Below are 23683 nucleotides of genomic sequence, written 5' to 3' on the forward strand. Positions count from 1 at the left end.
ATGATCTAGCGTATTATTCTATTCATTTATATTTCATGTTCTTAAATAACATGTAGCTCATACATAGTTTTGTCATTTTGATATTGTTTGCTTCTTGTGATCTACACATCTTGAGGTTTTCTAAGAGAAAGCAATGGGTCAGCAAACCTGTGTAAATCTCAACGTTTTTGAACTGAGGACTAAAATTTCCCAAACTAAAGGAAATGTGCTTACAAAAGTGACATCTTTCTATATATTAACTATCTGTATACTATGTGTAATTAAGAAAATGTTCATAGATGTGTGCTAGCTTTGTTCTTGTATTTGCCATAAATGGATGTCTGACAGCCAGCAACTCTACCTTCTGAGCAAAAATCCCATGGGCAATCACTTCTAGTACAGTCAGTTCATGGTATTTTGCCAGTTCAACTGAGAGTTTACATCCAAGTTCAAAAGTGACCCACATCATTTCACCCTTTTTGCATTTGCAAAGCACTATAGCAGGAATTATGTTCCAGACAGTCGACATTTGTCAGACTATGATTATAAATATATATAAAATACTCTCATTTAACAGCTTATGGGTATATTCTGAAAAGATTTCAGTATTTCCTAGAGAAATAGACCTATTATAAACAAATGTGTAGTATTGACATTGACCAAAACTTTAAATATATTATTTAAGAAGCATTGCTTCATATTTTAATGAAATACCTATGTCCAACACTGAAAAGCATTAAAATATATATTTGCTAGCTTGTGAACTCTGTGTTATAGAATATTATTAGTTTTACAGCATTCTTATATGCCTTCTGGATATTTGGTTAAGGTAAATTGCTGTACTGATTACTTGCTGGTAAAGCTCCCTTTCTGTATATTGAAAATTAATATGTCTCACTTAGTTTTAGCTTCTGTGGCATCCAATAGCTCCACTTTTCTTACAGTTTCTGCTTCTCTTTACTAAGCTTTACTTTTATCCTTTCCATTCCCCATTCATAATATGAGTTCCTTTTGCACTCAAAGTATAGATTTGCTAGGGTAAACTGCATAATAAGACAGAGAGAAAGGCTGGAAACTGAAGTTGTGGGGTTTTATGAGCATACAAGTAAAAATTATTAATGACATCTAGAAAGAGATGTATAGAAGCCAACCAGGGTAAAAACATTTGCTAAATCATTGCTTAATCATGTTTGTAATACTAATGCTTACATGCTAATTGCCTAAAAATACCATCTGACTAATTGAAATACAGTGATTTTTATTTGCATTCATTATGCAAACAAAAAGCCCAGTCAGTCAGGAGAGAATGAATTTTGTAACAGAAAATTGAGTCTACAGTTATGAGTCAGTATTTGTAAATGTCGTGGTTTAACTCCAGCCAGCAACTAAGCCCCACACAGCCACTCGCTTATTCCTCCCAGATGGGATGGCGGGGGGAACAGAAAAGTAAAGGTGAGAAAATTTGTGGGTTGAGATAAAGGCAGTTTAATAGATAAAGCAAAAGTTGCGCACTCAAGTAAAGCAAAACAAAGAATTCATTCACGTCTTTGCACGGGCAGGCAGGTGTTCAGCCACCTCCAGGACGGCAGAGCTCCGTCACATGTAATGGGAATACAAACGCCATCACTCCAAACGTCCTCCTCTGCCACCTTCTTCCCAAAAAATATATATTGAGCATTACATGATATGGTATGGGATATCCCTTTGGACAGTTTGGGTCAGCTGCCCTGGCTGTGCTCCCTCCCAGCTTCTTGTGCAGCTCGCACAGCGTGAGAAGCTGAAAAGTCCTTGACTACTTAGCAACAACTAAAACATCAGCATGTTATCAACTTTATTCTCATTCTAAATCTAAAACACAGCACTGTACCAGATAGTAGGAAGAAAACGAATTCTACCCCAGCTAAAACCAAGGCAGTAAAGCATCTCTGCTCCCTGACTAGTGAGATATTTCTACTGAAATGTAATTTTATAAGCCCTGACATTAATTTGCTAGGTATAAATTTTCATTCACATACTTTACTGCATTCAGGTTAGCTAAGAACACAATCAAATACTTCTTTTGCCAGCTTAAAAAATTTATTTCCAGTCATCCCATGGACTCAATCTATGCAAAGACATAGATTAAAAGGATTGAATGTGGTACAGGACATCATGTTTATCAACATTTCAGAAACGCTTCTGACTCCTCAGATATTTATAAATACCTTATTAGCAAAGGATTGGGTAATACTTCACATTTAGTAATCTTTTAAGCAGCGATTTTTGTTGAAAATACTAATCTTAAAGTGAAAAGGATTTTCCAAATACAGTCTGTTTTGTCTGTCTTGTGTTACTAGCTATTCGTGTGCACCCATGTTCTTACAAAATCTTGTTCATTGCAATTGAGTTTGCAAACTACAGTGCTTCAGCTGCAGGGCTTATATGTCATTGTATGTATGGACCATATGACCTTAGGACACAGGCTCACCTCTGCCACTTAGATCATCCTCCCTTCTGTAATTCTGAGTCTGCAGAGGAACTCTGCCTAGCTCTTACAGATGATGTTTCCCTCCTGAGGTAGAAGGCACATTGGGTGACCGATGGGAACAGAGCCTCAGGTCTCCTGGTGAGCCTGTGTTGGCAGTCAGACGTGTTGGCAGTCAGACCTGCTCTCCTGAACACCTGCAGCACCTTTCCTGTGTCAAAAGACTGCTGGCCTCTGAAACCAGTGAGAGATTGAAATACACCTCAGTAGCAGGAGGAGAAGAAATCCGTGCACCAATGTTAGTGGCCCTTTTGCCAGGTAAGATCTTCCTGAAAACAGATGACAGGTTTCTGCCCACTGCCATCATTGACCTTCCCTTAAGCCAGATGGTCTTTCTAAAGATGATTAGGGGCCTAGAGCACTTTTCTTACAAAGAGAGACTGAGAGCTGGGTCTGTTCAGCCTGGAGGAGAGAAGCCTGAGAGGGGATCTCATCAATGTTTATAAATATCTCAGGAGTGGATGTCAAGAGGATGGACCAGACTCCTTCAGTGGTACCCAATGATGGGATGAGAGGCAACAGGCACAGACTGAAGCACAGGAGGTTCTGTCTGAGTATGAGGAGAAGCTTCTTTACTTTGAGAGTGCCAGAGCACTGGCACAGGCTGCCCCAGAGAGGTTGTGGAGTCTCCTTCTCTGGAGATGTTCAGAACCTGCCTGGACACATTCCTGTGTGATCTGCTCTGGGTGAACCTGCTTTAGCAGGTGGGTTGGACTAGATGATCTCCAGAGGTCCCTTCCAACCTCAACCATTCTGTGATTCTGTGTAAAGCCTCAGTTTTTCAGAGATTTCACTTAACACATTAAAATCAATAGTTGTTTCTGCCGCTTGTACAGGACGAAGCCATTTACCTGTTTTCCGTAGCTGCTTATATCAGTGGTGCAAAAGTGTAATGATTTCTATGCCTACACTGTTCAACTAGGTACCTGACAATGTCAGACTGCTCATTGAGATTGCTAAAGTGAACTTGTCATCAGTGATTATAGCATACTGCACTGGAGCGCAAGCTACCGTGAAAACTTCATTAATGACTGTCGCAGTTATAGACACCTTGCAGATGACCACCTGGAGCTCTATTTGTGAGTCTGTGATTGTCCTGTCATTGGTCTAAGATGAAATGTTGAGCTGGGTAGAGCGTCTTTTGCGTTATCTTTCACCTACATACCTGTCTGCACTTATATCAAGAGAGCTGTGGGGGAGGCATGAAGCAGGAGTCACCCACCATAGGGATGTGCGTGTGGCAAACACTGGAAGAAGCAAGGGAGGTATTTCCTAACAACAGTAATTCTTCCAGGGTATATTGTACACGTGCACAGTCGCTACTCACACTATTCCCCCTCTCCCTCAGCCTGTGTGCAGTCGTGATACTTCAGTTGCGTGTAAACTGATGGGAGTTGGGCACATTCAGCCACTGTACTAATAATCGAAAGAGGGGAAGGGTAGGACCTGCTTGTCAGCAAAGCCATCTTCACCTGAGTGTTTCTTTCCATGCAGAACAAGTGGACACTATGAGCAGCACTTACTGAAGAATTCCGTTTACTTGAAATATTCCTATGCTTCTGCATATGAAAGTCAAATGTGGTTGAGGTATATAAAAGAAATGCATGGCAAATTTCAACCTGGAAGATAATTTTATGAAAATAAAGACTCATAATGAAAACACTAACCAGATTTTTACAACAGTGGTGCAAAAAGTGTTATTTTATAAGAGTAAAATTTTATAATATAATAAGTTGTTTTATAATATCATTAAAGTCATGTGAAAAAGATAGCCATGCTGGAAACACCTGTGATGTGCCAGATTCAGTCACATTCAATCACATTCACTGGGGCCTTCGCCGTTTTTAATTACCTGGAGAGTCAGCACATCATAAAATCGAGGTCATCACAGAGACCTCTTTTGAATTAGCTTTGCTTACCACTCTTTATCACAACTGTCTGTCTTGAGAGAAGCTTCTATTTTAAGCATATCTTTGTTCTGATCTTTAGTCTTCATTCCTTTAAGAACTCTGCATTGAGTGACAGTGGACAAACAGGCAGAAACACTTCAATATTGAAGATGGATGGAGAATAGGTAAACAAATAACTACACTGTAATAAGCACATCTACTATGTTTTTGAATAGGTTATAAATGTTGGTTTCAATTGCTTTTATAGTCTTTTCAAAGTACTATTAAAACTAGGCACTGTTTTATTTTCTTTTTAAGGGAACATGTAAGTGTATTTGTCCTAGAACTTTGAACGTTTCTTTTATATTGCTTACATAAAATAAGTTCTGTTAACTAAAACCTTGGGAACTGGAAACAACTGTTATTCAAATCTGCTTTTTTAATTGTGCTTGTGCACAGAGATCACCCCCTAAGCCATAAACAGTGTCAGTGTCTGCCGTGCTTACGCTGAACAATTCCCTTGAATCCAGAATCTCATAACTGAACTTTACTGGAATCATCTATTGACACTCATTTCAGATTTAGAACATAAATACAGAACAAATTTGGAACACAGACTATTTCAAGAAATAAAACTATGATGAGTTTTTTTTTTTTGTTTAAATTAAAGGAAAGGAAAATATGCTGAAGAACATACCAGCTGATATCTTCAAGAACAGCAAATACTCCCAACAATTGAGAATGCCACCCAAAAGCAGTGGAGTGCCTCAGGGATCTGCCCTTTATCCTTGATCATTTTTAGCATAAGAAAAGATAATATTAAAAAAATAGACTTATTTGTTTAAAAATCAACCACACTTCTTATACATATGGAGTAGGGTTAAAAAAACAAAACCAAACATACAAACAAAAAACCTCATCTGTATCTGACTAGCACTTTAGCTGATCCTAAATGATTTATTTATTATTCTTGCATGCGATTCCACTGAGAATTCAGCATGCACTTCTGGTTACCTTTCAGCTCTTCCATATTCAGGCTGCATTCACACAGCAGAGTCCAAACCCAGAGGACTTCCTTGTACCCAGAATATGGAGGTGCATCTCAGATGCTCATCCAGATTCAGAATTCCCTTCTCTCTGCAAGCAGAGGCACTGATTCACCATGCATTCACTGAAGTAGGAAGGCATCCTCCCACAATCTTCCCACAGAGGTGCATTTTTTTTTTCAGAGACGCTAATATGCCTGGAGCATGACCCTAGGTGCTTACAATTGCTCGGGCAAAGAGTTTAGGTGTAATTAATTCAACTCATTTAGACATCTAGAGTGTAACTATCTTCATCAGATCCCACCATTTTGGTGGAAGGCAACAGGTGCTGTTAGAGCATGTTACACGTTATCCTAACAGAAACAACTAAAATAGATCAGATTAATTATGTCCTAGTAGTGCCTGTTTCTCTCCATTCATTCTGAAGGGTGCACGGGGGACCACCTACACTCCTTTCTATTGGCATTTACATTTGTTTAGAGGAATCACGCACCTATCGACTATGCTGTATTTGCTTAAGCTCTGAAGAAACAAAAATTCATCATAAGAAGCAAAGCTGTGCACTGTGCTGGGAAATGTTCAAATCCCAGAGTAAAGCTTTTCCACTTGTAACCCTATATTCCATAAATTCATCTAAATCGTTAGTCATAGTTTATATAACCTTGTGCCTAGGATTATCAAATGCTGCCAATTACTGGCTCTTGGTTGATATCAAGCATGAGATAATGAGTCCTTCCAGGCTAATAAATAGCTTGGAGGCCCTGGCCGTGCTAAAACTTTATCTTTTCAGGAAAATTGTAACACCATCATATTTACCTAAAAGATGTGTCTTTTCTTTCTAAGTTGGTAAAAATCCATAGTCATCTTATACTCTCTAAAGACATGGAGAGTTTCAAAAACGGTCTTAATGTTGTCATTGCTATCAATTTGCTGAATCTCTTCTTTCTTCAAAACCTTCTGCATATTTTCTGCAGCACATTCAGACTTATTTTCCATAGTAGTCTTAATACTTGTGCGTCAGCCTCCCATGCTTGTAATTGCATGTATATTTATTATCTTCTATAGCTGTTCCATTGATTCCAGAAATTCCTGTTTTGAGGGTTTTTCTGATTTTCTGTACTGCTCTGCACCAATCATCTCCACCAATCGTCTTCCTGTAATTTACTTCTTTCTTAAAGCTTACAAGTCTGCAAGTTTGTATGAGGAAAACAGCACAATCTCTTTTCTTCTAATCTTGGAACCTCAGGTTGCCCACAACCTGAAGGACAAGAGAGGATAAAACAACCTTATATTGTGTTTTCCTTTCATGGATTTCTTAACAAATAAGTCATTAGAGGAACACAATCCATTTTGGTTTCTTGGGTCCTTCAGCTCAGAGGCCCCTCCAGGTCAGATGGGGCTCTAAGCAGCCTGATCTATTTGAAGATGCTCCTGCTTATTGCAGGGGAGTTGGACTAAATAATTTTTGAAGATCCCTTCCAGCCAAAACTATGCTATGATTCTATGACTCTGTGATGTTGCAAGTCTTAAAATTTAGGACCGTGATTCAGCACTAGAGCAAGTAACAGACTTGACTCCATGGATAGATGTATCTATGGACAAATGAATTTATCCACAGAACCTGATTAATTCTGATTTAATTTCTGTTTAATGTAAAACACATGGTCTAAGAATCCATTACTGCAGCAGCTCATGATTCTATGAGGTCATTAAAAGATTATTTTAGCTTTAGAAAATGCATTCCTTATAGGTGAGCTATGCTTAGTTGAGCCTAGTGATTTTTTTCTGATCTGAATTCTTGGTCTGTCAATTCCATCCATCATATAGCTCTTAATGAAGTATCGATGCCATTGGTATCAGTGGGATTTTGTCATTTCACTGTGGCTCCCCTTCATTCCAGACCAGCACAATAAACCCAGCTGTGTCATGTATATCTGTATATATGTGTCATGTACAGCTCCTTCCTGAGAGATGGCAGAAAGGGAAACATGAAAGGGATGCAATGGTCTTTTTTCCCCTACAGAGCTGAGAACTCAGCCCTAAAGTGGTTGAGTAATGAAGTGCTCCTAGTCCTTACTGACACAGACATCTGGGGGGAAAACTAATAAACTTTGTGCCTTCCAGAAATTCTAGCTATAAAAGTAACAGCAGCTTTTTAGAAGACATTTTTTCCTTGATCATATAAAATCCATTATAGATTTGAGGATTTGTTTTTTAAGCTCAGTAACAACACACTATTAACACTTTATGCCGTGTTGATATCAGACAAAAATAATCTATTTAATCTTATTATTTTCCAAAATGATTTTTTAAAGCACTCCTACAGCAATATGATACATGCCATACAAAAGTCCTGTCCTGCTATTAGTAGCCCTCTTGTAGCAACTGCTAGTGCTTCACACATTAAAACTGTCAATATATGTATATTATTGTCCCAAGAAAGAAGGCTACCAGAAAAAGCAGAACCTCACATACTTGTGTAATTATTTCGGAGTAGCTCTCCTGTTATTGAAGTATTTGGGATGTTTCAGTGAATTACAATACGCATTTGTGTCTACTTTTTAGAGGTCAGAGATGTTACAACCTGCCAGCAAAGCCCAGCACATCTTGAGACTTTCCGGAGTGATTGCAGACAAAATGATAGACCTTCCAAAATTACTTTTTCATTAACTCATTTAAGCAGTATGCAGAAGAGAGTCAAGAAAGAAGTTACTTTTAAAATCAAATTACAACAAATTGCTTGATTATTTTATCACCTCTAAATTGCAATGTAGTGCCACTGAAGATTTTAAAAAGCTTTATAATTACTAGAAAAAGGAGTTGCTTTATGTACAGCTGCTTCATTCCAGCCAAATAAGTTTTGTTTAATGCAGTTCCTGTGTATGTGCACTTGCCTTTAAGCAGACACCCTTGTAGTATGTTTCTCTGAATTTAATTTTACCATATTCATTCTCTTCTGATATTATCAGACAACTTTTCTGTATTTCAAAAGATGCCAGTGATCTGCTTTTTCATTTCTGGGACAGTAACTGTATTCTGGAGAGGTATTAGCTTTAGCATACTTAAGTTGAAAGTACAATTCTAATATTAAGCTCTATTTTGTGCTATTACAAGTTTTCCTATGAATTTGTCTGCAGTGAAGTAGGCAGATGCACTTGGAAGAAACTGCATTAAAAGTTCTTTTTTTCATTTTAAGTAATTGTTATTCAAATTGTGTACTGTTTTGCATATTACATTTTATTGTGGTGTAAATAATAGACTAACATGGGACTCAGTATAAGGGAGCTGTAGATATTGACATTAGTCTTACTGAAACAGAACATGTGTCCTAGTGCAGGCAACTCCAAGGAGCAATAACCTTTGGAAAATGGTTTCTTTGAACTAAGTTGCAAAAATTGGGATGGTGTAATATAACCATTGACCAACTAATAGACTTGCCAGAGGAAAATGGATGCTGGTTTTCAGTCAAATTTCTTTCATTATACTTCATTTAGTTTAACTCAGTGAAGCTCAGAGTATCAAAGTGAAAGGAAGAAATATGGAAGACAGCATCATCCAGGTAGGAAGCAATTATTCCACCTTTAAATGAAGAAATTCAATATGTGTCATGCAAAATGGGAAATTTTAGAAAGAAAAATCAGCATTTGAAAGATTTACATTAGTTATGTCAAATCAGAATTTTGTGCCAAGGCTCGACTAAGCAACTGCTGTGTTTCTATTACTGTGCAGAAGTTGATCAGGGCAGAAGCTTTAATGAGTCATTAGTATTTTGTATTTTGGGGCATTCAGTAAGAGCTATCAGAGTTTACTGTTCAATATTAATACTTCCATGTCCTTAAGATATACATGGTTGTTGTAACAGGCTGCAAAACTCATCTTTCCTGTTTGCAAGAAGATGTAATATTAGGAGCCATTCCAAATAGAATAATTTTACAAACCAAACCAGAAATGAGGCATATACCGAGTTTTGAGATCTTAGTCCTGTTGTTTTGGCCTTCTTTGCCTTTGGACCTGCTGGCAAATAACCAAAAGCAACAAGGCAGAACACCAAAATCCATAGCTCTGGGTAATCGTGTTCTTCTCCCACCCTGATCACCCTCCCCACTTGCCTGACCTCAGAACAGTGGGCTACTGGGAGATAAGTGAATTGAATATTGGTGAGAACCAGCAGCCGGCATTAGTGCATGCCTGCTGCTCACTATTCACCTCCACAGCCCCAGCTTACTTTTGCTCAGATCATGTCAACAAGAATCAGCTTCCTCATAAAGAAAGAATATGGTTTGAAATTCTGTATATTGGCCCATAAATAAATGCTGACAATCTCTTCTTCCTGTGTAACTAGGGCATGCTCTGGCTATGGTTTACTCCCTTGCAATGTCTAGCCTCATTGCCAGTGAATTAGACTGCTCTTAGTCTAATCGAAAAGCCAATATGCTCCTATTGCCTTTTAAAGGTTAACATGCATTCAAAGAGCAGAGCTGAAAGCAAACACCTACAGAGAGCCAAGGCCAATTAAGCCCACAGAATCCTCTAGGTTGCTTTTTAACTTTCAAGAAATTAGTTTCTTGACAAGTTAAAGATTCTCCTTTCCACCCTTTTTACCCTCTTTTTCTTTTTTTTTTTCCCTTTATTTCTTACCTTTTCTATTCCTTCTCTGCTTCATGACCTCCGAATACTGCCTAATTTCCTTTCTGTTCCCCTTTCACCTTTCGAGTGGACTTGAACTCAAGGACAGGTGTTCATGACAGGGCTCTTTTCTGCACACCAAAGGCATATGAGGGTTTCTTCCATACTTAACAATGTGAAAAAGCTGGTTTGGTTATGTGCCAACAGCATCTGATGCTCTGTGCCCCATTTTCACAGCTTGTCCCCTATGCAGCCTCAGAACTTCTGCATCTTCATAGACTGTGATAAGACCTGTCACCATTGCTCTCCTGACTCTTCATATTTCTCTCAAGCAAATAAAGTAGGACAGAAAAGTTCCATATATTCATCATCTCAGGAAAAGGTGAGCCTGGTCTTGGAAGTACCTGTGCACAGGGAGAATCACATGGTGTGTGCTTTCACAGGAATGCAGGCTCACTGTAGTGCCTTTATTTTGCCCCGGAACAGATTAGTCAAACCCCTTCATTTTTTTAAAATGTTTTCTAACTCTGGGAAGTCACAGAGATTGTTTGCTGAGAGATGGGTCTAACAGCCACATACTCAAAAAAGAAGAGTAGGGGACATCTTTATACGGTATTCAGGTTTGATTTTAGCATCTTCATGGAAGTTCAAGGAAAATAAGAACAATATGCAAAAACACACTAGTGAAGCCTGTACCATTATTCCAGCTCCAGCTCTTCTGAATTACGTTTTCTAAATCTCCTCTTTTTTCTTCACATTCTTCAGTATTTAATAGTGTATTTCCAATGCATGGTCCCACGCCAATGCTTAGGAAAAAGTTTGAAGCAGTATCTTCAATTCTACAAATACTGAATGAGAGAAAGGGGCATGGGATCTATCACCATCTTCTGCCCCCTCATATGACTTTGTTCTTAAATCAAACCTTAATATAGATGTTTATTTGACCCTTTTGCATGGATTCATTTATTTTAATTATACTAAAGCGCTATGGGAGGAAGATTGAGTGTATTAGAGAAGTGGAAGTGATGGATTAGTATATTTTATGAACTCATAAAAATCAATACTAGCGAGCTTTGTGAAAAACTTTTAATGAAAAGGCATTCTGAACTAGCCAGCATTTAGGTTCTATCTGGACCCATCTCATGATATTTCGTTGCTTAAAAGGGCTTCACACAAAAATCCCACCATATAGGTGAACACCAGACAAGTATCTTGTTAATGACCTAAACAAACTTACTGCTGTGAAATAATCATCTGCTATAAATTAAAATAAATCGAGTCTAGTATATTTGACATTTTATTTTCTCCTGCGTACAAGGGCCCTAGGTGTTTCTCTTTTACTGATATAAGAACACGTTTAACTTAATACGCTATACACTGCTAAATTCTTTACTGTGCCTTTAAAACTTTAGTGCCATGTTTACATTTCATAAAATCTTCTCTGTATGGTAAGGTTTATCAGGCTATTTTAACCAAAAAGCAAGGGGCTGGGGGGAACAAACAAAAAAGACCCCAAAAAAACTGTGTATATGTGTGGGCACTCCAGTGGGGTGCACCACAATTTCAGAGGCAGTGTCCATCTATCTGTCCAGTCGACTTACAGTAACCCTCGTCTTCCTCAGGTAGGTGCTGGGAGGAGTTCATACATTTGGGGAACTTCTGTCTAAAGTCATACCCAGGAATTCTGTCCCCATTGAATTAAGGAGAGATGCTGACTCATAAAATGGAAAGGACAAGAAGTGACCAGAAGGAAGGATTAAACTGTACCCCAAATTCACAAGAGCAAGCTGGTTCCTCTGTCCTGCTCTAAGAGTCAAACTATGCCACACTGGAGTAGGAAACTTGGGCTCCGTAAGACTGTGGTACTCTTTCTTCAGTACTAAAAACAGGTTTTAGTGGTACTTATAATTGTGGTACTTATAATATCAACAAGGTACTCTTCCATCTTCTGCCAGGACAAGATGAAGGAAGAAATCAATATTCCCGCAGCGTGCACCAGCTCAGAAGGGACATTCAAAGTCAGGGTTCAACTCAGCTGCTTCTTTACCACAGCCATAGCAGGTTATCACTCCTCTCACATCCTCCTAAACACGGCCAGCTGAGCAATTTCTGGTGACCTGGTATCTTCACAAGCTAGCAATATGCCTATAGGAAAGGGTGAGAATCTCCAGGCTTATAGGTCAGGGTTGTCAAACTAGGAGTAGTTATATTTATACAGTCCTAAAATTTCATTTGGCCCTTTGAAAGTAACCACGAGGCTGATGTGGCCCCCAGTGAAAATGGGTTTGACACCCCTGTTGTAGGTTGTTGGGACAGTTTCAGATCCAGAGCCGGGATGCTGTCCACATGCCCTCAGAAGACTTTCACACAATGCTTCATAAACTATTCTGCACACTTCAGTACCAAATTTCTTTGGCAGCCATCCAAGTCAATTTCTGGAACTATCTTACCAACAAGGAAGAAGTCACCAATAAAAATATTATCTTCCTTGTGATCATTTGCTTTAGTTGTAATGGACCAATATCCAGCAGATGACAGAGCTATGAAATAGCTCTGGAGAGGGGACCACTTACTCCCCCACCCCTCCCTGCCATTCATTAGCTCAGGTGGTTTCCCTGCACTTTGCCAACAAACCTCCAGGTGGCTGCAGGGATCAGGGTGGAGGAGAGCAAGGCAAAGCACCTACTCTGCGAGTTGACTGAGGTATGGTTTCCATTGCTTCATGTTCCATGGATATGGCTACATGAGTGTTTTAATTTAAAATGAGGAATACGCTTTTGAGGGAAATCTCCAAACTGCCTGAGCGCATCAAATGTTTTTTCTCATTGTGAAAGTGTTTGAGACACATGAACTGGAATATATGTGGATTAAATGAACCTGAAAGCTGTGCTCTCCTGGAGAATACCTAACATGCTCCAGCCTTTCTGGGTGTCCAGTCTTTGAATTCAGGCAACAACTAGTCCAGAGTGCTCCTCAGAACACGTATAATGGGGATGTCAGGTCCTTCACATCAAATATTGTGCTGTCCCAATCAATTCCTCTTGCCCCACACCACTTGCATAGTACCTAAAAGCTACAGAAGTACAGAATCCATCTTCCCAAATGAGATACAGGCTGTGACAGATGTCTCATTTAGGAAAGCACATTACAAAGATTAATTCCTCTAGATGATAAAGATCCTCACTCCATTCTGTTAAATGTAATTTATATGCCTGTAATTTAAAAATATTATATAAAAGTGTCAGGTAACCATAGATTTCCTCATTAGTCTACTGCCTGAATTCAAACAAATGCTAAAAAAGGACCAAAAACTCTAAGACATCAACTTCTGTCCTCTGAGTGTCCATGCACCCTCCAGCATTTGGAAGCATATTGAATTCTTATTTTGCAAAGACTTTTGGGGGATGCACATCAGCATTTTGCTCTGCCCAACCTACTCTGTCTCTTTTTATTGCCTAGGGAGTAGATCTTGAAACTTCCTTATCAGCCATTATCTGCACACAGTCATGTGTCTTCTTTGTGACTGACCAAATCATTCACAGTGCAGAGCAACTTCCTCCTGTCATCTGTTCACTGATATAAAAAAAGAGCACATTTTACTTTATTAATGTCTATTTAAAACACCATCAGTGTTAATAATTGCAGTGCTCTATTCGTATCTTTCTGGGACACCCTGAGTTCATGCAAGTTTCTCCATCAGTCAACTCTTCTGCTAGGGCAGTTCTCTGGTCCCCAGGTCCCCCCTGCAGCATACAGAAGTTCACACATGCCCACCAGTGACAAACTAGAAGTGCCTCAGGGCCAGGACCACTGAAGATTTTTAGGTGACTTTAAGATCAAACTCTAAGGGGCTGAGGAGGTCACTTGTCTTCCGAGACCAAATGGGGACTGAAAAGGGACGTGTAAAGTCAAGGTTCAACTCAGTCATGTCATGTCTGCACTAGGAGCCTGTTTCCCTTTTATTACATCTGGACTGGAGGCACTGAACCTTTGAATGCTGTGTGAAGAAATATCTCATTAGTGTTACTCCATGTTGCCTTTGCTAAAATCTCACGCACGATAGCTCCGGAAGGCTTTAAAATCATTGCTTAAGCTTCACTGCACTTTCCATTGCCAGGAAGCTCCAATGACTTAATCAGGTAAATCTACCCTTAGTTAATCTAGAAATAGGACCTGTATAAACAGCAGAAATTTAGGATTGTGATTAATATAGCAAATGTAATTCTGCCATGTAATTTAAATAATATGTAAGTCATATAATAAATCTGTAAATGCTTCCGAAGGCTGTAGGCTTCTTGCCAGCATTAATTTTGGTAGAAAGTAAGAAATATTTCTCTGATGTTTGAATGCTTTTCAAACTCCAGGTCTGATATGCTCTTCAAAAATCTGTCACAATCTGCCTTCTTGTAATATTCAATAGAGCTTAAAAATAAAAATTTATGGCTACCTATAGATTATTTATATAGATGAAATACTTTTTTTTCAATGTTTATAGCTTTTTGCTAAAACAAACCAGGGCAACAATTGTATTCAACTACCCTGACACTGACTTATGAAAATGTATTAAACTTTAAATATTGAAAATACAAACTTTGATTAATTTTTCATTGTATAATGCATACATATATTCATTGGAAAGTAGTCTCTTGAAGCAGGCTTCCCATACAAATCACTCAAGGAAAAACTGACTTCCAGTTTCCTAAAAGTGTACATCTAAGGATCTAAAGCAAAAAGTCATAGAAAAGCTGTTATATCACAAACACTGCTTAATAAAGATTACTAATACTATGTTAGATGGCTGATGCACAACAGACTCTTACTCATGCCCTTGTACTCAGCCTGATCATGACAGTAGTTTGTGCCATCTCAGAGTCATGGGATAAGACATCAATTTATTTTATGGATGTAGTCCTATAATATGGAACCATGATGCAGTTATCCATTGTTAGGATTCAAATTATCAGTCTGGAGTTTAAATTAATTAGAGGTGACTAAGCCAGAAGATGTCGAGGAGAGACAGATCATAGAAACATGGAGTCATAGAATGGTTTGGGTTGGAAGGGACCTTTGAAGATCAAACAAGATAGAAATCTCCTGTTACCTCTGGTCAGCAGTGATAAGCCAATATTGCCTGAGTTATTTTCAGATTTGGGGATAAAAAGTAAAGCTTCAGTGGCTGTGCTTGACTGTGCTCGTATATCATGGGTTTAGGTTTTGAGATATCAGCTGGCTTTATCTTCTTCAGAACTCCAAGGTACAACTGAAGTTTCCCGCAAGCAGAAAACTGACTTCTTTTAAATTCTGGTTTTAATCAAGTAACTGTGAAAAAAAGAACAGCAGTAGTCTGAGTAAATGAAACCCTTTAGACAGCTACATCAGGATCGTGTGTGAAATCATTGCATTCCTTTAGCGTGACTGGCAGTCAGCATCTGGACTCACTGTGTGACACGTACCTGGGGAAGGACCTGCTGGGGCACGGTCCTGCCCTCGCCCAGGGCAGCAGCTGCTGAGCACACGTGGAGCCAGCACAGCACCTGCTGGGAGTGTGCACACACACACTTGTGCAAACACACACACCCACACACCCCCCTGCATTTCCAGAAGACACAGTTCAAGAGCACTTGCAGACCTGGGAACAGGGACCCGTGTCTGAATTCTGTGTTATGGATGAAGCCCACATTATTTTATCTGTGTCCAGGGAACGTACAGAATAGAGAAGGTATCATACATGTAAATAAAGTGGGACCACCAGCTGGCTGATTTCCTCTAGCCTCAGTATTCACCTGTTTAATTTTGGCTGAAAGTGTAAAATTCAGGCTGGTGACATCAGGAAAGAGGAGCAAAGCCCAGTATGTATCAACTCTGATCCTGTGGTGTTCCCAGCGCCTTCACATGAAGCAGTTCTAGGTGATGGTCAAAAGAAGCAATATAACAACTAGCTTGTTGCTAAGCTTGGGCTTTTTCTTTCCTTCTCATGATTTCTAATTAGTACTTCTCTGCCACTTATCATGGAAATGATACCAAAATTCTGAAGAAACAAAGCCTTATCTCTTTGGAAAATAAAAGTCATTAATCCTGCACAGCTGACTTGACAAGGTGATTGCTCAGCTAATGCAGTACCTTCCTGCCACCTTGTGGCACTGTAGGGTTTGCAACTTTCTGCTATATTGTATAGTTTTTATTTCAAATGAAGTTGTCGGTTTTTAAGTTTCAAATGTCATCTAGTTAAAAAAACATACAGAGTGAAATCTTGATCTGAGTGATAGTGTCAAAACTCATGTTGATTTAAAACTTCCAAACTGCGCTAATTATATTAATTTCAATAACTTGTTATGTCAAAAATGAAAATGAATTCAAACTAAAGAATGTAAAAATGGGTTTCAGTTTAAAAGAATAAATTACCATTTTACTGAAATAATATGAAGTTATCTCTGAAATAATACCTTGCGTTTCTGTTACGAATTCATCTATATTTCTCATTTGGGAAACTTTGCTGTTTTTAAATAGTCACCTCCTTTTTGAAGCCTGCCTGAAGAAAAAAGGAGCTGCATCTTATATGTGACTTTGGGCAAGATCCTTCGAGTGCTTGTTCAAAGTTCACTTATTTTTCAAAAATAAAGGACCATATGAGAATGTGCTACTGTCAGATTTCCTGCTTGCAGGCTGGAATCACCGACTCGATCTCTGAGCATGGATGCACCTCGAGGAATCAATATGAAAGCGCAAGCTGGGAATATTGAAGCTCTTTCACAGATGGATATCAAACTTCACAGCAGTGATGGTGTGGTGAGTACAAGCCCTTCTGTTTCCATAACTATGGTTGATCTTGCTGGCCAATTATAATTAATAACTTCAAGTCTTTTTTCAAGTTCTGTTAATTTAATTCCTCACAATTTAGGAGGCGGGATATTAAAATTCATGGTGCCAGTAATAAGACATTTATTTATGGCTCTGATTAAATAATACTACCGACTGACATAATGTTGGATAAGCTTAAAGAAATGCTTTCTAATAAAACTCTGATAGTGCTCAGCTCCCCAGTAGCACAGTGATCCTCAGGCACCCCAGGGGGGACCTTGGCCCAGAGGCGCTAAATCAAGGAGCAAAGCTCTGCTGACATCACTAAGAGCTGCCCCATGAGCAACAGCACGCAACATGCAGCAGTAGGCTTATCCCCTCTGCGAGGCTGTACAAAGCCAGTTCTTCCACAGAGGGGCTCCAGACCAACCTGTATGTCCATCCTTAACCAGCTGGCATGGCTGCGAGGCTTCAGCACTCAGGCCAGGACAGACCATGGTCCCATGCCCCACTGTGGTGTATGGGCACGGTCCTTCTCTTACCATAGAATCATAGAATGGTTTGGGTTACAAGAGTCCCTAAAGATCATTTAGCTCCACTCTCCCTGTTATGGGCAGGAATACCTTCCACTAAATCAGATTGTGCAAAGCCACATCCAGCCTGTCTCTGAACGCTTCCAGGTTTGGAGCATCCACAACTTCTCCTTGGCAACCCGTCCAAGCACCTCAACACCTTCATGATAAAGAGTTTCTTCCTTATATCTATTCTAAATCTACTCTCTTTCAGTTTAAAGCCATTTCCCTTTGCCCTATCACTATATGCCCTTGTAAAAAGTCCCTCCCCATCTTTCCTGTAGCCCCCCTTTAGGTACTCGAAGGCTGCTATCAGGTCTCCCCAGGGCCTTCTCTTCTCCAGGCTCAACAACCTCAGCTCTCTCAGCCTGTCTTCACAGGAGAGGTGCTCCAGCCCTCTGACCATCTTCTTGGCCCTCCTCTGAACTCTCCCCAACGGGTCCATGTCTCTCTTATGTTGGGGGCCCCAGGGCTGGATGCAGCACTCAGGATGGAGCAGAGAGAGACAATCACCTCCCTTGACCTGCTGGCCACACTTCTTTTGATGCCGCCCGGGATACAGTTGGCTTTCTGGGCTGCAAGCGCGCATTGCCAGCTCATGTTGAGCTTCTCATCAGCCAACATCCCCAAGTCCTTCTGCTCAGGGCTGCTTTCAATCCATTCTCCGCACAGCTTGTATTGATACTGGGGGTTGCCCCCACCCATGTGCAGGTCCTTGCACTTGGCCTTGTTGAACTTCGTGAGGTCTCTGCTGAGGAAGAAGATGGGCACCAGCTTATCCCTCTCCCATGTCCCATGTCTGCCAACCTTAAGCCTCAGACCAGCTTTGTATATAACAAGTCTGGGCAAAAGGCTATGCTTAAACCACTGCCTAGACAAAGTCAAGTTGTTTTATGGCATGCTATTGCATTATTATCTCTAATGAGCCTATTTATCCTGCTTTTTCCCATGCAGCTGTTGCTTGATGCTGAAACTGTGCGACTGCCCAAACTGCCCGAGGGTACAAGGGGTGGATCCGGGATTTCTCAGGGGCTCTACGAAATCTGCGTGTGTCCAGATGGAAAGCTCTACTTGTCAGTGGCCGGTGTGGGCTCCACTTGCCAAGAATACAGCCGTGTCTGCCAGTGAGGCACCAGAACAGGCCACACACCCCCTTGCTAGTCTGAGTTTTATATGATTGCTGAAGCAAATTACTGAAAGCAGAATTTTAATAATTTGAAAAACAAAGTACTTCACTTTAGGAAACAAATCTGTATCTACAATTCTGGACTACAGGGTGAAAGGGGAAGAAGCACAAATGACATTTCAACTTCAGAAGAATGACTTGAATCAAAGTATATGTTCTGTCAGTATCACTTTGAAAACAGCCTTACAGAGAGCATAAAAAACAATAAAAGGAATATGTTTCCTTTCTCAACTGTTATTCAGTCAGATGATTATGTCATTGTTAACATTTTTGAGCTCTGTGTTTTTTTTCTCTCACTACATGTAAACACTGCATTAGTGGGTGAAATTAAATTGAGGAAACCACTTGAACTATTTGCTAAGACAAAGCATTATTTGGGAAATTCAGAAAGTGCCAGCAAATGGTCTATGCAATTTCATTCTTGCAATAACACAAGATATGAAAAATATGGATTTGTATAAGTTCTGTGTAAAAGGTGTTAATTTGCTAATGGCTTTCCGTTTTTAATTTGGCAACATATATGCTGATTTGCTCATTACTGATATTCCTATAACAATAACTAATAGAAAAAACTCCAGGAGTTATTTACACCTCCCAGTGTCTCAAAGCTGTTCACTATACAACAGAGAAATATGTTAGCATATTTTATAATAGCAATAGTTTGTTGTACTGCCTGTACCATCATGCTCATTTAAACCCCTTTATATTTTAGGACACGCTAATTCAACAAGGCAATTTGCTCTGCCAGCCTGACAAGTATAAAGAAAAGAAATCCTTACTGTGGCTCCAGACTGTCTGACACAAGGAACTGTTTGGGCAGTGGGAAAAAATACTTCTGTACAGCCCACAGGATTCAATTAAGAGGATTATTTCATTTGCATCTGCAGCTGTTGACTGATACTTCTGGTCCTGTCAGAGTGGGACTCCATCACAAACTGAGAGAGTAAAACTACTCTTGATTATTTTTTACATTAGGAGTTTGGATACAAAGTAAATGCTCACCAGAGTTGACAAACCATTTATTGACCTTGTAGAGAAACACATCTGGAGACACATTCCCCTGTACAGTGTTGCACTGAACACAAATAAATTGTTTGCACATCTCTGGGTAGCAGGATTTGTATTTAGTAGTCTGTTGTTTAAACCTCATGGGTTTTTAACTCCTTTGATGATGTTTTGTATATACTTGATGATATTATTGCCCAGGTAGGAGCTACTATCACATAGTGCCTTGGTGTCTACTTACGGGAAAAATTTTACCTATAATCATTATTAAACAACAGAATTTCCATCCTTTAGAGAAAAGAACCATCATCCTTAAGGCAGAGGAATCAGAACAAAAGGATGACTAAGACTGTGCTGGTTTTTAAACTTGCTACTTCAGCCCTGATGGACAAGCAAAGAAACCATGACTCAGTTATGATCCCAGATACCCACAAAATACTGAGTTGAGAAAGACCCCCCAGTTAACAGCATCCACTGCTATTGTAATAAGCTCCTGGGTAGTCCCTGCCTCAAGGGCTGCCTTTGCGATTTATCCAGCGAGTCTAATGTACAATGCTGAAATTGCCCTTCATTAGCAGGGTGTTGCCTTCAACAATTAATGCAGGCTAGAAAAGTTTCAATAGGAAAAGTAGAAGACATGCTTAAGCTGAGCTTTTGGGTCCCTTCAGGCAAAGGAGGCAAGGGAATGGAGGTGTCCCATGTTATTTGGAAAGTGCTCTGATTAGTGACATATTGCCTAAGGGCAAAGTAGAAAGCCACACAACTTCCGTTTCTGAAATTGCCTTCTCCTGGGCTTAGACATTCACCTTCAGGAATGAGTCCAACAGCCCTAAAGAGAATAATCTCTCTCTATTGTACAACTATATCTCTCAACTGTGTCTCCACAGCTAAACCCTCAGCCAAAACAGGCTTAAACGGAAACCTGTCTTTAGCATTCATTTGAAGTCAGCCTAAGTGGTTCCAGCTCCGTGTGCAAGGCTTTACAATCCAAATTATTAATAGTCTTGGCTTATTTATTGGGTAGAAAGTCTGTGTATTAAAATAAAGGACTGCAAATTCCATTGCATGTGCCAGATATCTAAAAACTGCTGCTACAAGTTACCTGGAGGGCTGTGACATCTACAGTCTTTTATGGATGTACAACAGCAAAACTGGGACTCAGTCCTTAGAGAATTCAAGTTTTGAAGGCATTTCAATTGCCATCGTACCTATGTTTGTGACATCAAGGAACATGTGTCCTCTTCCATGTGCTACCAAACTATTCATTCACCTAATCTAATCCCTACATGTTAGCCAGATACTGTAAATAAGTACGTTAGTTACAATCTGCTTATTATGCTGTCAATGGAAACAGCGTTTTAAGTTATGCATTTCAAGCTTGTGTTTTGGAGGCACACTTTCAAATGTGATTTGCCAGTTTGTACAGAGCAAGGGACTGTACATCCATACTTTCCCTGTAGTGCAAGAGTAACGTAACCCCTAAACTACTGGGTATTTGAAAGCCACTTCTGTTACAATTTCTGGCATTGAAGTCGCTCTGGTTTAGTTAACATTTTTACAAAGCTGTGGTGTACAGCTAGCAAAATCAGGGTGCAGTTCCCTGGCTCAGCACACAACTAAGCATTATGGCACCTCAATTAGACATTGCAGTAATTACTGCCTTTCTGGTGGAGATGATCGTTTTGGACTTGCCTCAGTCCACAGGTGGATTATGAATAGTACCAAAAACTAAACAGGTCTGCTGCATCCTCAGTGCTGCCGTGATCCAAGTCACCAACTTCCCCCTCTTCTTTGTTTAAACTTCATTCTTCTTGTCATCGTTCTACAAAACTGACATCGAAAATAGTGTTGCATTATGTAAGTAAGTTGTGCAGATTTTTTTAAACTATTGATGGCAACTTCTTGTCAATGAAGAATGTTTTTGGGATTTTTTCTTTTAGTTGTGGTTAGTGGAGAAACAAAGTTCATGCTAGAATTACCAGTGTAATCAGCTGATGTTGTAATCTGAATTGTTCATCTCAATATAGTTCATACACCACTAAATTGTCATTTCTGATTATCTCCATATGGATGTCTTTCCATTTCTCTTCAATACTCCAAAATTACTGTTTCAACTTGAATCAAAGTTTAGTAAAGTGACAGTAACAGAAGATTATGGCACAAGAAAGTGAGAATACACACTTCTCTAGTTTATTTTCAAGTGTTTTCCAAATGGAGAAAAAAACCAAAACAAAACACTACCCAGCACAGTGAACTATACTATTTGCATTTTTTTCCCTCAAAAATATCTATTTACAGCAGTTCTTGTTGGGATTGTTATACACTGGAAAAGTAAAAATATCAAAATAACAGTAAATCTTTATTGGTGACTGCCCGAACACAACCCTCTTTGTTCCCATTCCACAGTCCTTTAGTATTGACTTTCGTCTGTCTTTATATAGCTTTATGAAAAAGGAAATTGCAAGAATTAACTGAAAACTGAGTTCTTGAATAAACTTTATACATTTTGAAAAGTCTGCTTCTCCTTTTGTGTTAGAACAAAACACAGCTTAAATGAATGTTTTCATTTTTAAAACACAGTTATCTTCCCAACACTCTTAAGAATGTGAAATGCACATTATTTAAAAATATTAAAGTCTTGGCCCCAACTAAAACTCTACTTTCCAGAATTTAGAAAATGCTTTACAGTTAGGTTTCATTAGACACATAGAATTCTTTTGTCTTCATCTCTAGTAGGTGAAAGTAAGCCAAAAATTATGCCAGTGCTCCTGAATTAATCAACCGGAAAGCAGAACAAAGAAACTATAAATCGTTTTGATGAAAAACTCATTGACAAACACCTCCCTGTGACAAAAACCGTGTGCTACTTCCAATGAAATCGTCTACTTTGGCTGTCAAGTTAACTATTTTTGAACTATTACTTCTGCCCATGTTCCACAATAGCAATCCAGCCATCCTCAAGGTGCTCAGATCTAGCAACAGGAAATCTCAGTTTATACTACCCCTCCTTTGCTTTAACTGGAGCAATTACAATAGATTTTATTAAAGCTTCATTTAAAGCAACCCAAGCACCAAATGAATGCAGTCCTTATACTAATAGTTCTTAAATCCTGCAAATCACCATAGTAACTTTATTTTGATGATATTTTGAGTACAAATAACGCAAAATTGCTTTTCTTCATACAACAAACCATTTCTTTTGGTGATTGGTTACACAAAAATCTGTTTCCTCGAGAGAGAGTTAAAAAAAGAAGGTCACTAATTGCTGAGGCAAGTGACCAAGGCTTTCTAGAACAGATGCTAGTGCCATTGGTTTGGAGGAAAAATATGAAGCTTCCACAAGAACATAAATAGTAACAAACCTGCCAAGGTTTGTTAGAACCGCAGTTCCTTAGATTTAAGCTATTAAACCTACAGTTAAATCAGCTTCTTGTTCCACTGATCGTCGCTAAGTCGCACAGCTCTGGTCCTGGGAGCCAGGATTGCTGAAGCTGCTTTTCCTGGACACATTACTGGCACCCATTGAAGGTAACTGTGACAGATAACTGGCTGAAAAGACCTATTTTCTCATGTGAGCTTGTGTAATGTGCAGAATTATTTGTAACACGCACTTTCATGAAACCTACACGTTAACACTTACTTCTACAGACCCTTAGAAGTCATCACACATTGCTCTGAGCTATGCCCAACTTAGGAACAAATATGTTATTCTATGCTGCCCAAGGCTCCCAGCTGAGCCAAAAGGAAGCATGAATTAAGCACTTTATTTATTTCTTTTCAAACAGGGATTAAAGGGCACTTAAAAAATCAATTTCTATCACAATATGGCTTCCTGGTCTCATAAGGTCTCTTTATTTGGGCTGCTACAGCGATGTAAGCAAATAAGAAGAGAAGAGACTTCCAGTTGACTGTCTCTGCTCCATGTGTAAATTTTATTGTAACTGATCGACAGTATCAACCCCGCAATAATAGAATACATGATTTTTTTCTCTGTCATTCAGGTTTTCTTGCTCACTTTAAGTCAATATTTAAAGTTACTTCAGACCATTAGTTTCTGG

General features: G+C 39.3%; 1 protein-coding gene across 14 annotated transcripts in view; it reads left to right on the top strand.

Moving 5' to 3' along the window:
• Positions 1-22138, top strand: part of SGCG (sarcoglycan gamma) — a 133748-nt gene extending 111610 nt beyond the window's left edge. For 9 of the 14 annotated variants that reach the window (XM_065050056.1, XM_065050034.1, XM_065050064.1 and 6 more), the window contains 2 exons: positions 16712-16850; positions 18389-22138. In XM_065050056.1, coding sequence (XP_064906128.1) covers positions 16712-16850; positions 18389-18562 — 313 coding nt within the window. In that variant the 3' untranslated portion in view covers positions 18563-22138. The remainder of the gene's footprint in view (positions 1-16711; positions 16851-18388) is intronic. The other 5 variants (XM_065050127.1, XM_065050106.1, XM_065050114.1 and 2 more) reach the window with 1 other exon arrangement.
• Positions 22139-23683: the final 1545 nt, after the last annotated feature.

The sequence above is a fragment of the Columba livia genome, chromosome 1, assembly GCF_036013475.1.
Source record: "Columba livia isolate bColLiv1 breed racing homer chromosome 1, bColLiv1.pat.W.v2, whole genome shotgun sequence".
NCBI lineage: Eukaryota > Metazoa > Chordata > Aves > Columbiformes > Columbidae > Columba > Columba livia.